The 14,219-nt window shown below is 47.2% G+C and overlaps 1 protein-coding gene across 1 annotated transcript in view; it reads left to right on the top strand.

The window, feature by feature from the left end:
* The first annotated feature begins 4,221 nt into the window (after positions 1–4,221).
* Positions 4,222–14,219, top strand: part of OXSR1 (oxidative stress responsive kinase 1) — an 86,168-nt gene continuing 76,170 nt past the window's right edge. Inside the window, exon 1 of the mRNA XM_058802744.1 lies at positions 4,222–4,404. Coding sequence (XP_058658727.1) covers positions 4,335–4,404 — 70 coding nt within the window. The 5' untranslated portion in view covers positions 4,222–4,334. The remainder of the gene's footprint in view (positions 4,405–14,219) is intronic.

Genomic DNA, 14,219 nt, shown 5'->3' on the forward strand with positions numbered 1-14,219 from the left:
ACACTAAAAAAATCATAAACTTAGAAGAAATGTGTAAGAAGAAAAAAACTTGTCTTGGAGATAAACTCTTTTCTTGTTTCCTGGAGCTTAAAATCTGGGGGCTATTTTCAGTGAAGGAAGTTAGAGAGCAGCACAGAGTTTCTGTGGAGGGGCAGGCTGCTGGGATGAGAAGTGTGTTTGCAGAGTGAAAGCTGGTTTCAGTAAACACCCTGTGAGAACCAGAATTCACCTGTTAAAACTGGGCCTTCAGCTACTTGACTTCAAAGTGACCTCAGAGCTGAATTTGAAATGGCTCAGTGACGGGGTGGAGATACAGGATAGCACACGGGATCACTTAGGAAAACCTGCTGGTGTGGTTTAGACTGGAATTTAGCTTGTGGTTTGAAAACAACTATTATTAAAAGCTTGCTCCACTTGGAGGGTTTGAAATCACTGCTCCTTCCTCCACTGCAGGGTCTTCACATCTTTTCTCCAAAGCAAAGCTGCCAGGAGAAACCCCTGGAGATCAAGTGCAGTGCCTGCCTTTGTTTGTTGGAGAGGAAACTGCCTTGTATTTAGTTAAGTAATCAGCTGCAGTTTGATAGAGTGAGGTCCCTTCAATAAGCCTGGAAGTGTTTCCATGAAGAGAGAACAGCAGGCAAATTCTGCAGTGGAACAAGGTCAGGCATTCTGCTCGAGGACATGGGCAATAAAACAGGCATTGATGGGCTTCCCTCAGCCCAGGCTGTACCAGGCAGCTCCCCAGGCACATTTGGTGCCATTGTCTGCACCAGCCCTGGCAGCCACTGCTCTTACACACAGAGGTTTATGGTGCCTTAAAGAGCCTTAAACCATAAACATGGCAACAAATGCCACGGCCCTGAACACAGCTAAACTGTGACAGCAAATGTCTCTGCATGGCTGGGCTGAAAGAGCAACTCTGGCTTCAACTCTAGCAAGGAGAAAATTATATATCTGAGAGGCTACATGACCAGAAAGATGAAATCTGTAGGGCATCAATACACAAACTGGAGTTGAAATTAGTTTTCTGTAAAAAGCCAAAAGTTAGTTTATGTTCACAGTTGTGATGATGATCACAGAATTATAAAATAGTTTGGGTTGAAAGGGACCTTTAAAGGCCATTCAGCCCAACTCCTCTGCAATGACCAGGGACAGCTTCAACCAAACCAGTTTGCCAGAGCCCCATCCAACCTGGCCTTTAATATTTGCAGGAATGGGGCATCACCACCTCTCTGGGCAACCTGTGCCAGTGCCTCACCACCCTTATGATAAAAAAATTCTGTCTGATATCTCATCTAAACTGGCAGTCCTTCAGTTTAAAGTCACTGCCCCTTGTCCCACTGCAACAGGCCCTGCTAAAAAGTTTGTTCCTTTTTGTCTTACAGCAGAGGTGACAAAACCCATCAAGGACCCTTCCAGCTACTAAAAGTAGCAATGTCTGTGTGCTGAGCATTGAAAACCAATCTGGGTATTAAACATCATTTTTACAATATTACATGGATGGAAAAACCAAGCTAGGAGCTGGACAGTGCCAGTAAGTTTCACTGGAACAATAAGAAATTGGCCCAGAAAGGCAGGAAAGCTTGTGCCTGACGAGAAGGGGAGCATTTTGTGTGAGCATGCATTGTGTGCCTGGTGTGCCAAGGCTTTGGCAGTGCAGCACCAGCCCCAGGATATCAGTGAAATGCAGGAGCCAGGAGAAAGCCTCCATTCTGCTGCAGAATTGATGGAGGAGGAGCGCCCTGCCTGCCCTGATCCGTGGTGTTTTACTGGAAATCAAAAAATGCAGGAAACCCAGCGCTGGAATGTCTATTATTTTTTTTTTTCCTCAGGGATTTTTTCTTTCTCAGGCTGCAGCCTTCCCACCTGAAAGGCATCTGAAGTTTTTCCACTTCTCAGTCTCCCCTAAAGCCCGGTCCAGAGCGGAGGTGGATACACCAGGAAGCTGCTTTTCCACTTCATATTTCCACTAAAATTTCTTGTTATTACAAAAGAGCACTTGATTCAGCAGCACCACTTCACAGCTCTTTTATAAATAGAGGCATTGCCTCTGCCCTGAGGAGCTCACAGCCTACACGAGACAGGCAAAATTCAGAAAATCAGGGAAAAGAGGATGAGCAGAAGGGATGAAAGAGGAGAAGGTGCTGCTTGGAAGTCTGAAGCTGGCTAAGGAATAAAAGCTTTGTGGAATCCAGCTCCGTGTTTTCATCCCTCAGCAGACTCAGCTTGGAACAGCCCACTAAATGAATGAGTGCAACAGCAACCCCTGACTTTTGAGAGACTCAAAATGCTGAGTTCATTAAAAAAAAAAATTGCAAAATTTATGAGACCTGGAGTCTATGACTGAATGAGAGATCTGGGATTAAAAATATGGAAATGCATCTTTCATGGCAGAGCTGGAAAAATAAAATGTAGCACTCATCTCTCTATGCTCACGTGGCCACTAGTGGTCCTGCCAGTGAACATTTTAAATTTTAATTTTGATCAAAGCCTGTGGTTATTCTTAAAGAACAAGGCACATTGTGGTCCTAATCCTACCCCAGTGGTCTAAAGCAGTAAGAGTTTTAGCATTGCCTTCAGGGAGAGGATTTTTCAGCCCAGAATAAGAGAATCCAAAAGATGGTTCTGAATTTAAAAGCATGTGGTAAAATTAAGTGTATAAGCCTCTTTTTGTAGTTGGTGCCTGGCTCAGATCCATTTTTTACCATGCTGTTAGCTATCAGAAATATGACACTGGCTACCCCGGTGCCTGCTCTGGGGTAAAACCTGTTTTTAATTGCTATATAAACTCCTTTTATAACATGGTTAAAAGATCACAGAGATGGTTCCGAGCAGTAATTTAGGCATATTTAGCAAATATTAAAAATGGCTCAGCAGGGGAATGTTTAACACAGACAAGCAGGAAAACAAACAGCTTTTCAGTTGGAGGTTCTGCCTTATGACAGAGCCTGTACAGCAGTGATCGAGATGGGGCTGTGGGGCTTTTGCAGAACACAAAAAAAGAGAAAAGGAATGAGCCGGTGTCCTGCATTAGAGCACGAGTGAAAGCACTGTGGTCAGACCATGCCTTTGGCAGTGGCGCTCCACAAAGCCTGGTTGACCAAAGGAATCTCAGGAATTTGCCCTAATAAACTAAAAATACATGTAACTGTTGTTCTTTGACCCACAGAAGGACCTGACATCCAGCCACAAGAAGAACAGTGACCAGCAAAGGATGAAACCTGATACTCGGATTCCAAGTCGGTTCTCCTGATGGTTACACTCCTGCATTGCAATAGTGAGATGCTGTTTTATCTCTTTTCAGGTGAGAAAATAAAAATAATCCACAAACTATAAACAATTCAAATGTATATATATTAGAGAGTGGTGACATCAGCCTTCGTGATTCCGCTCTCTTTCAAATTTCAATTTCTTTTCCTCAATGACCACCAGATGTACTCCTGAGTGCATCCAGCTAAAATAGCTCCGGGTGTGGAGTCTTAAACCGCAGGATGAACGTGCAGAACACCTCCATGAGGGTGTTGGACATATCCACGAGCGCTGGAACTGCAGCATGGAGCAGAGAATTGCCCATCCGGGGAGGCTGCGAGCATACCAGGCCCCCTGATCCCTCACACACTATTTTTAAACACGGAATGTGCATCCCTGTAGCGCCCGGGCCGGGCCGGGCCGGGCCGGGCCCCGCTCCTGCCCGCAGGCTCCGGATCCCCTGACGGCAGGAGCGGGGCCCGGCCCCTCGGGCACAGGGACCCGGGAAACGCCAGCACATGATTGACAGCCACTCGACCAATAGGAGCAGCGGATCCGGCAGCAGCCAGCCAATCGTGACCCTCCCTGCTCTTAAACAGGCACCCGCTCCCGCCTTGTGCCTGAGGGCGGGGATGATGCTCGCCGCCGCCATCTTGTGTGTGGCATCCCCGCCCTTTCCTTAGGGGCTCCTCCTCCGTACTTCGCCTTGGAGTCCTCCCCTACCGGCCCGTCCCTTGAGGCCGGTGGGGATAACCGAGAAAACCGTGGCGTAGTCGCCTTCTGGCGGCGGGAGGGGTGTTGCCACGCCACGCTCAAGATGGCGTCGGGCGGCGCCCTGCCGTGGCGGGCGGGGCGCACGCGGTGACGTTAGCGCTCCCGGCATGGGCAGGTGCAGGAGGTGGCGGTGGCCGGAGTTGGGCCGGCGGTAGCGGCGGGAGAGGAGGAGGCGGAGGAGGAGGAGGAGGGGGCTCGGACTCGGCCGTGCTTCGGGGACAGCCGGGACACCGCAGCGCCTCCTCTCCGCTCCCTCGCCCCTCGGGGACGCTCCCCCTCGCGGCGCGGAGGGCGGCGGGCGCGGCGCGGCCATGGCCGAGGAGCCCAGCGCGCTGCCCTGGTCCATCAACAAGGATGACTACGAGCTGCAGGAGGTCATCGGTGAGCGGTCATTGGGGTGCGGGAGGGTGCAGGGTGCCCCTCGGATGTGGGGGTGTGAGTCCGCTGAGGGAAGGGGGGGTCCGATCCCCTTCAACTGAGGGGGATCCTGTCACACACCGCGCAAAGGAGTGGGACTGTGTGGCTTCCCCCTCCCTCAGCCATGTGAGGCTGTGAGAGGGTCCGTCCCCCCACACTGAGCTGTGTGAAGGTTTGGGGGGGCTCTCAGCTGAGGGGGGTGTCTGTCCCCCTTCTCTGAAGGGTGTGAGGGTCTGGGGTGCCCCTCATCTGGAGGGGTCCCGTCGCACACAGCCCGGCACGGGCTGGGACGGTGTGACCGCCCCCCCTCCAGCCACGTATGTCGGAAGGATATGAGCGGCTCTGTCCCCTCGCCTTGCTGGGGACTCTGAGGGGCTCTGTGGGACCCCTCTGCTGAGGCTGCTGCCCCTCCTCACCTCTGTGTGCGGCCCGCGGAAGGGGATGTGGGTCTGCCCCATGCCAGGAAGGGATTGTGGTGGTGGCGGGGACGCTCCCCTGGCCGGGGGCTCCTCCCTGGCCTCTGCCCGCTCCTCTGGGCAGGGTCTGGGTCCGCTCGGATCCTCGGACAGGATCCGCTTTGGGGGGCTTTGCTTCCCCCACGGTGTGGTCTGGGATGTGCTGGGGCTGAGGTTCACTCAGCGGGAGTGAACTCCGGAGCTGGCGTGGACTGTCTCCTGCTGGGGCACCCCGGCTCATTTTGGGGCCATCACCCCTCTCGGCAGTTTCGGAGCCCCGCGCTGCTTTGGTCCCTGCACGGAGGGTTTGGCAGAGCCGCCGAACGAGCCTTTCACCCTGGGGTTTTGCTGCTGCCGTGCGTTTTCATTCATTGTCCTCAGCTCGAGGCCCCACTCCTTGCTCTCTCCATTAAATGATTTTTCTTTTCCTTCTTCACTCTCTCTTGGCGTTAAGCTGCCCAGTTACCAAAGGCCTGCCGCTGTACTGATTTATTGGCTGTCTCGACCATTTTGTTGGGGTGTGTATGAGGGATATATTGCTCTAGGGCGAGTGTGTGACACATCGGAGGTGGTGCCACAGGTGACTCTAAGGTCGGTGCCTCCCGTCTCACCCTCCGGAGACTCGGAATGAAGCAGGAGAGTGGCAGGGCGGGCTCCCGGCCAAAGGGTTTTAGGAAGGAGGTTAATTCTTTGAGTAATCTTTGTGGAGTGCTTTTATTTGAAGTTTCTGGATGACGTAGCACTGTCATGCCCAGGCTTTCCATCTCTGCCTTGTGGGGAGGTTTGTTTTCTGTTCAGGGTTGGAGAGTTTGTGAAAATGCTGCTTTAAGAGATTAAATTCTTAGCATTGTTTAAAAGTAGGAAGGAACTAAAGCTGTGGAGTGGGGGAAATCCTTCTGGAAATCCCTTGTACTCTGTGGGACCAGGCTTTGTCCTCTCCCTCTGCTCAGAGGCAGCAGCAGTGCTTTAGGAAGGAGACCAAGGGAAGGTGTAATCCTACAGCCCAACCCTTTAAATCTCCTCTGGAAAACGTGCCCTGGGGGGAGGATGTTCAGCCTCCCTGAGGAGCAGGAGATACAGGTGTGGGGAGGAAAGGGGAGAAGGTGCCACCGATTTCCTGTGGAAAGAGAACTGAATTTCTCATAGGAAATTCTTCCTTTTCTTTTGAGAGCCTGCAGAGGGGTGTTTTGTGGTGGCAAAAAGAAAGGATTTGGACGTGAGTAATCCAAGACAGGAGCAAATGCCTCTTTGTAGCTGGGGATGGAACAAGAGGGAATGTAAATACACTTCTGCTCTTGGGAGAACTTGCTGCTGGAGATGCACATCCCACAGCCTCAGAATGCTGCGAGACACACAGAGATGTTGTCTCCTGTTAACTGACAGAACTCAGGGAGAAATCTGCAAAAAAGTAAAGAAGTGTTGAATTTCTTCTGTATCTTCCCTGTCCCTCCGCAAACTGAGTGTCTGGATGTCGCCTGCTCGCCGAAGGGTTGTGTTGGCATTTGGCATGTGATGGAGCTACACTGAGATGTGTATATTGCAAACATATGGTTTCTCTTTTTAACTTTGCTGTCCCCTGCCCCCCCTTTGCTCCTTTCAAACACTGCTGTGGCTGCCAGCGGCCTGCATGGAGATGTGACGCAAGTTTCCTAGCACGTATATGATTTGTGGGACAAAATGTCACTGTGTTAACTGAGCTGGACTGCCTTGCCTCCTGCTTCATGTCTCCTGTAAACCTCAAGGGTTTTTTGGTTGAGTTTTTTTATTTTTTTGAGCTCTCTTTATAACTGAGGAGCTGTAAAGGTTCTTCAGCACGGAACAAAGAGACGTTCTGCTGTGGAAAGAGATGAACCTTGTACCGGTGCTTTTAAAGGATTTAACTTGTTTCCTGATGAAAAAAAACAACATTAGTCTTAAAATTCAGAGTAAATTTTGAGGTTACCAGCTCAGCTGTTTTTTTCACATGGAATAATGGAAATCCATTTGTAGTCCAGTTCTTTAATTTGTACTATTTTGGCCTGAAAATAGCCATATGTGACTTTTATTGGATGTGGATGGCTCCACAGCACTCAAGTGCAGGAATAGAAAAAGCAAGTTTCCCACCTGCAAAGAGACCCTGTACTGTAAAACTGCTCCCTGATTCTGGCTAATACTATATATAAATAAAAAAGGATTACTCAGCACTGGGGATGACTCATGCCATTATAAAGGTGTGGATTAATATCCGTGTTGATTATGCTTGGTTAGTGTTAATAACTGCTGAGTAGCCTCCTTAGGCTTAAATAACTTCTGGTATATTCTTAATCAAGGAACTTTGATCAGAGGAGAATCTGATTTCATTTTAAGAAAGGATAAAATGCAGGTGGGGTAGAGGAAGCAATTTAAAAAGCATTTCAGAGAAATGTACCCCCAGAGTAGCCAGAGTTCTGCAGGTGAATAGGGCCTCTGGAGATGCTGCAGTTTTTATCTAAAAAGCAGAATATAGTCTGTGCTGTGGTTGTGAAGGTGGTTGGTCTTCTGAGCGTGGATTGCATATAAATTACTGCAGGCTTCTTTTTGAAGCCTGAAAAAAAATCGACCTCATGCTGCTTGTGCTGATCAGATCCTCACACATTCAGGTTCCCCTGGATCTCACAATTCCTCTTGGAAATGCTGGTAGCAGGAGTGAAGTTGGTTGGAACTGGGTCATTCTCGTTTTGCTACTTTTCTGGAAAGATTAGAGCCCTGCTGACTGTGGCTGTGTGATTTAGGAGCATCCCCTGTGCTGTGAGCAGCCCATGCCAGAAACAGGAGATAAATTAGTGGTGGGAGTGCTCCCAGGCTCTGCTCCTGTGCCCTCTCTCCCCTGACAGATTCCTTTGCAGGCTGCACGAACAGATGTGCTGGGAGTTTCTTATCCCATCAGAAATCAAGGCTAAATTGAAAATTGAAGTCACCATTTTAGGAATGATTAGTTTTTTTAATGACTGTGGTTCAAGTAGCTTTGGAGTTGGGTTTTGCATGTGATCACGTTGATCTTTTGGGGCTGAAAATTAGATTTCTATCTGTGTTTATCCCAGCACTGTGTGGGAGAACTTTTTTTTGTGGGTAGAGAGGAACTTCTTAGAATTAAGGTGTCTGCTCTCCCAAATTTTATCAAGATGTCCATGCTCATCTGTCTGGTGCTTGTGAAGGAGTCTTGAGCAGAGAAATCCCAGCTGTTGAAAAAGAGCAGCCTGGAGGTGCTGGCCAGGAGCAATCAGGGGCTTTGGATGTAAAAATCAGGCTGGAAGGGGAGGCTCTTGTCCAATGATACTTCAGGGCTTGGGTTTTTGGGTTTTTTTTGCAGTGTGGTGTTCCTTGCTGGCTGTGGTGCCTGTGCTGGCTGCAGCCAGTTTCACACGCCTGATATTTAAAACCCATTCAAGAAAAATGTTACACTGTACAAAATAGAACTGCCTGAGCTCTAAACGGAGTGTTTAGGATTCAGTCTTGGTGCCATATGTTTTGTTTTAGCATTTCCTCATGGATTCCCACTCCTCCCCCCCAGCTTTGCTGAGCAAAATTGATTCCTATACTGTATTCCCAGTGCTCAGGCTGGTTAATTCATTTGAAGACTTTCTTTGTGTGCTCATTTTTTCCACGTGAAGTTGGTGGAAAAGCCTTAGTTGTTTTATATTACGTTAAAAGTTACATTAAATTAACTTTGGGCCATTGCAGATAAGTTAAAAAATGAGTGGTCATTCATAGTACTTGGTGTGCTTGGGAATTGAAGTGGGAGATGCTCTGTACCAGTTTCTGCTGCTTGGATGTAGACAAATATATCTTGTGTGATCCTGAGTGCAACAGAATAACCAAGCTGCTCCTGCATCCAGGCTCCCTTTCCTCTGGACACTTGACACATCTCTTTAAGGCCTTTGATATCCTTGCCCTGCTGGAATTAGAGCTGAACTAAGTCACTTTTCACCCCTGGGGAAGTGAAAGCAAAAGGTGTTTGCTTGTGCACGTGCCTGTTTTTAGTGCCTCTGTTGTCTGTGTCCTATAGGAAGGAGGATAAAATGCACAAGGCAGCAAAATGAGGGCTTACCAAGGCGAGCAGTGCTGAAGGAGGCTGGCTGGGAAGAATTAGGGTTGTTAGCCTTGCCTGCTGGTTGGAGGGGAGAGCAGACACAGATCCTGCTGCTTTCAGCCATTCCAGGGCATTAGGGAGAAAACACCCAGGGTGTTTCATGTGGAAGAGTTCACCTTCCCTGGGCCTGGTTTCTGTGTAGCAGCTGCTTCCAGTACTGTTGGGTACCTGGGCCCATTAATGTTTAGCACTTCCCTTTCTCAAGAATCCATGCAAATAGTTCCAGTTTAATGCAAATGTCCTGGCTGCTGCTGGGGAGCGTGGCTGTGCTGTGCTGCTGAGCACACCTGAGGGAGGGCTGTACAAATGCATGCCTGGGAGGCTTCTTGCTCCTGCAGCTGATGGAATCTTGGAGAATCTGCTCCTCCCCAGAACGTTTGTCTGTTTAAACTTGGCAGCATCTCTTTTCTTTCTGAGTGTTAGCAGCTTGCCCACTAAGCCAGTCTGGAGATGTAATCTTTTATTAAAAGATGGAGCTCTTTAAAATGATGGCAATAACACTTATTGCTAATTGTATTAGTGCCTTGCAACAAACTTTGTCTTCATCAGATTTTCTTGGAAGATTTCCCCAAAAATGGACAATATCCATCATAAATCTCTGCACAATAAATTTAGCTGTGGACATGCTAATGGAGTGCTTGTAAATTTGGTGTTATTAAACTTTCTTAATAGGCAGAGACAGACTTGAGGGCTTTGTGGGTGTAGAAGAATAGCTGTTGGAGCAGTGGAATTTGGCGTTGCAAAATCTTTGAAATATCAGGATGCTGGGGCTTTCCAGACCAGTCCAGCCTATTATCCTGCCTTTCCTTTAGAATCAAGCAACTGAGATGCAGATAGGAAGGACTTGGCTCTCCAAGTTGCTGCAGTTTCCTGTGACTTCACCTAAGGGAGTTGAGCCTTGACGTTTGTAAAAACCACGTGGAGCTCAGTCTCTGTTCCTGGCAGCCACGGGAAAGCCTTGGAGACAGGGTTAGTGCCTGGCTGACAGGCAGCCCAGGCTTGTAATCACAAGGTCATGGCTCCTGTGAGAGAGATGGGCTACCTCTGGTAGCAAACAATGTGTATGCTAACGAGGGGAGCCAGACTAGGAACAAAATCCAACTTGTGAGGCTTGAGTAGGACAAGATCATTTAGCAAATGGTGTAACTGCAGCTGAGTGGGGCAGGGATACAGGTGCCTGACTGGTACTGAGTGAGATTTCTCATGTTCCTCGTGTGCATGAACATAAATGAAGGGCCTGACCTCAGTGTGGGGTTCTGTCAGTCCTCAGTTTGATCCCTTATCTGAGCTTGCTTGCCTTGAAACACTGCTCATGACTGGGGTTTTCATGTTAATCATCACAGCCTGCACATTTCTTGGTTTTAACTACATTAGGTGGTCCTGTCACACTGGAAAAGCAGGTAGAGATTTGTGGTGATACAAATGCACAAATGAAAAATCCAGTACTTCTTTTCACAACTACTCAACAGCTGCAACAACCAGCAAAGTTTTTTTCCAAATCCTTTCACCACTCCCTGAGGTTCTTAAAGATTATTATTTCCTGGTGTGCACCACTGCACACAGAATTCTTGTTTAATGTGAATTTTCTTGTAATGAAGAGAAATTCCATCCTGGAAAAAAGATTTGGTTATGTATCAGCCCCCATCAAACTGGAGTCTAACGTGCCTTGCCAGGATTTCTGAGACCACTTTGGTTCTACACACTGGTGAGTCTGCAGGGGATGATTCTCTTCCACTCTTAAAGATCCCATCTGTGAATGAAGTGCAGAATAAATTCAGAGCACTGATTCACTTTCTCACCAAATTTCCATGTTAGGCAAATCTTCTTTCACCTCCCATCCCTTACAGTTTTATACAGCTTGTGAAGCGACACCTTCAAAGTCTGATAACTCAGTCAAATTAAAATGCACTTGTAAGGGAATACAAAAAAGTTTTTCTGAATGAGGTTTTAATTTTTTGCCAGATTTCAATTTTCTGCTCCAACTGCCTTATCTTGAGAGTTTGGGGCGAGGGAGAGAAACAAAATTAGTGTTTTCTTTCATTTCACTGTTCCATGCTAGACTGACTTTATAGCATTCTCCCAATGGATATTTCCTTTGGGCAGGAAATGAGCCCATGTAAATTCATTCTGGAAAGAAAAGGTACAAGCAGCATGAATTGAAATACTTCAGTGATCATCTCTCACTGTAGTAAACTCTCCTTGGGTTTTGCCAGAGTTTTTTTGTTTTATAGTCATGAATGGTAATTTAAGGACAAATTTACTCTTATTGCTAGCACCTTGCTATTAATAAAGCTGTGTGGGAGGATGCTGTTCCCATTTCCTCCATCCACAGAGTTGAATCAAGTTAAAACTGCAGAGTGAAAATTTGACCTTGAGTACCCACCTCAGTTCTGGTGAGATCTGAGTGAGCACGTGGCTTTCCCAGTGGTATCCTCTGCTGGCTTGGTGTGTGGAAGAACTGAAGTTGGCTTTTGCCTTAGAGCAGAGCTAATTAACAAATTTTACTGTTCATTACTGGGCAGGGTGTTGTCAGGTAGGAAAATGTGTAAAAAAGCTCTTTGTGAATGTGGAGTTGTGTTGAGGTGCTTGTGGCAGGGTGTGACATGATTGCATCTCGGGGCAGTTCAACACATATTTTGTAAAAAACATACTGATGGTTTACTAAATATTGGATGAAAGCTCCATAGTTACTGTTGGACAGGTTGTGCATTTTCAATTTTGATTCTCTCTGAGCTAGGCTCTTGTTCATTTTCACTCTTCAGGGGATTTTAAGCCTGTTTCCTTAAGTTCTGGGGTTCATTCCAGCTTTTCTTTCTGAAAAGGAAGCCTTGCAAACAGTGCAGAGGCTATTGGAAAATGATGGTGTTTGAAAAGTGAGAGAGCACAATGATGGCTGTGGCATGAGAGCACTTACAGAATATTTTTCTTAGCAAAATTATGGGCTCGGCTGTGCTCTGAGCTGATACCTGTTGGGGTAAGTGGGGAACTGAAACTGCAGCTGGCAATTTCAGGCTGTCTCCAGCTTCAGGCAGGAGCACAGTATTGGGTTATCTCCATGTCTTGAAAATTCATCAATTAAAGACCATGTTCTTGTTGTGGAGTAAGCACCTTTCCTGCAAAATCCACAGAGATGATTTAATGATGTCAGTTTTCAGAACAAACCCAGAAAGCTGCTGTCACTTTGCTGAGACACAGCCAGTGAGGACTCCCAGGGCGGTGGAGTTCAGTCCCCTGCTCTGGCTGATGCCAAAGTGTATAATCCCTGTAGGGAATTAATGAATGCTTGTGCTGGAAATGGCACATGGGGGAATTACTGCCACACGTTCTGTTAAACACCCAAACCTCCCTGTGACCCTGCCACTGCTGGATGGAGCAGCTGCTTCATGGATTCCCCACCACAGTGAGCAGTAACAATGCCTTGTCTGTCACTGCATGTGGCTGAGGCTTGGTGCTTTTCTTACACCACTTGCTTTGTGTTCAGGCTGTGTCTGCAAGGACAATTCCCTCTGAAGGTGCAGGGAAGCTGAACCTTGAAGTTTGTGCTGTCTCCAAACCTTAAAGGTGGTGATCCAATTGTCTCCAGTTTGTGATTCCTCCAGATCTACCAATGGAAATGGAGTTCTTTGGAATCTTGATGTGTTACGTCTTTACTTCTTAGGCCACTTCTTTGTGACCCTTTCTGTCTCTCACCATGCAAAGTTGTCATAAAATTGCAGAGTCATGGGATCCTTCAGATTGGAGAAAACTTTTTAGATCATCAAGTCCAGTCAATAACCCTGCACCACTGTGGTCACCACTAAACCCTGTCCCCAAGTACCACATCCAGTGTTTTTTGAACACTCCCAGGCATGGTGATTGCACCGCTTTCCTGGGCAGCCTGTTCCAATGCCTGACTGCCCTTTCAGTGAAGGTGTTTTTCCTAATACTCAATATAAACCTCCTGAGGTGCAACTTGAGGCCATTTCCTCTCGTCCTGTCTCTTCTCCCAGGTAACAAGTGACTGACTCCCACCTTGCTCCAGCCTCCTTTCAGGGAGTTCTAGAGGACAATAAGGTCCCCCCAGGAGCAGAAGCAAGTTGAAAGGTGAAGCCATAAGTTCCATCTTTCACTAAAGTAAAAATAGTCATTGAGGATGCCAATTGCTGTCTAATAAATAGCTTGGTATTAACAGCTAATAAATACCTTGGTATTGACTTGCAGCAAACTATACTGGAAAAAGCATCTTGAGCATGAGCAGGTTTCCTGTTGGACAGGTCACCAATGCAAATCTTATTGGAACAGCTGAGGGGCCTGATGAACTGGCAACCTCAGCTCAGTTATTTGTCCACATCCTAAGGCTCAGGATGGTTCTTGTTACTCTTGGTTAAAGAATGTAATTTTTAACTAGTGGGCTAATCTTTTGTGCTGAACAGACTGAGAGATGCAGAAAATCTTTTATTAGATCAAGATATTTGCTGAGAAGAAAGGATAATAGCCTTTGAGAGAAGTTCTATCTGATACTTAAAAGCTTATTTACCTAAAATAACCACGGTACTATCAAACATCTGCACTGTAAGCAGACAGATTGTTCTGTTACGTGGAAACGTGGCCAAATAAAATATCCTCTACAGCTGACAATTACATTTGAGACAGAGTTCAGAGATAAAAATTGGGAGGGAAGAAAGGAGAGCACTGGCTTGGCTACTGTACCAGGGCTGTGTTTTGAGCCTTGGTAATACCTGATGACAGCCAGCATGATATTTACATTGCTGCATATACCATAAAGGCAACTGACAGTGATTAAAAGGGAAGGATGAACTTTCTCCACTGAAGTTGCTGTGTTTGGAAATGAGATGTTTGAGCCTGCTTTCCATCGTGTAGAATTAGCACTGCATAGCTGCAGTGCCCTTTAAATTAGCCAGAGATGTTGGCACAAAATCAAATAAATATAATTGGTTTCAAACTAAAAATCTAATTTAGGCATGCTAATAGCATCTTAAGTAAATGTGGCAGGTCACGCAGGACTTGTGTAACTGGCCCTTGGAGCTTTCTGCGGTGACTGCCATGGGGAAAATGCTTTCTGAGGTGTTCCCCAAATCACCTGGGTGCCTTGGGCAGCTGGAGGGTGTTTATTAAAGGCATGATGGGAATGTCTGCTAGTCTGGATTTATCTGGGATATCCTGAGGGCTGCAGGGGTCAGGCATGCAGCCAAGAGCAGCACCCTCTGCCACCCTCT

Source organism: Ammospiza caudacuta, chromosome 1, assembly GCF_027887145.1.
Source record: "Ammospiza caudacuta isolate bAmmCau1 chromosome 1, bAmmCau1.pri, whole genome shotgun sequence".
Taxonomy (NCBI): domain Eukaryota; kingdom Metazoa; phylum Chordata; class Aves; order Passeriformes; family Passerellidae; genus Ammospiza; species Ammospiza caudacuta.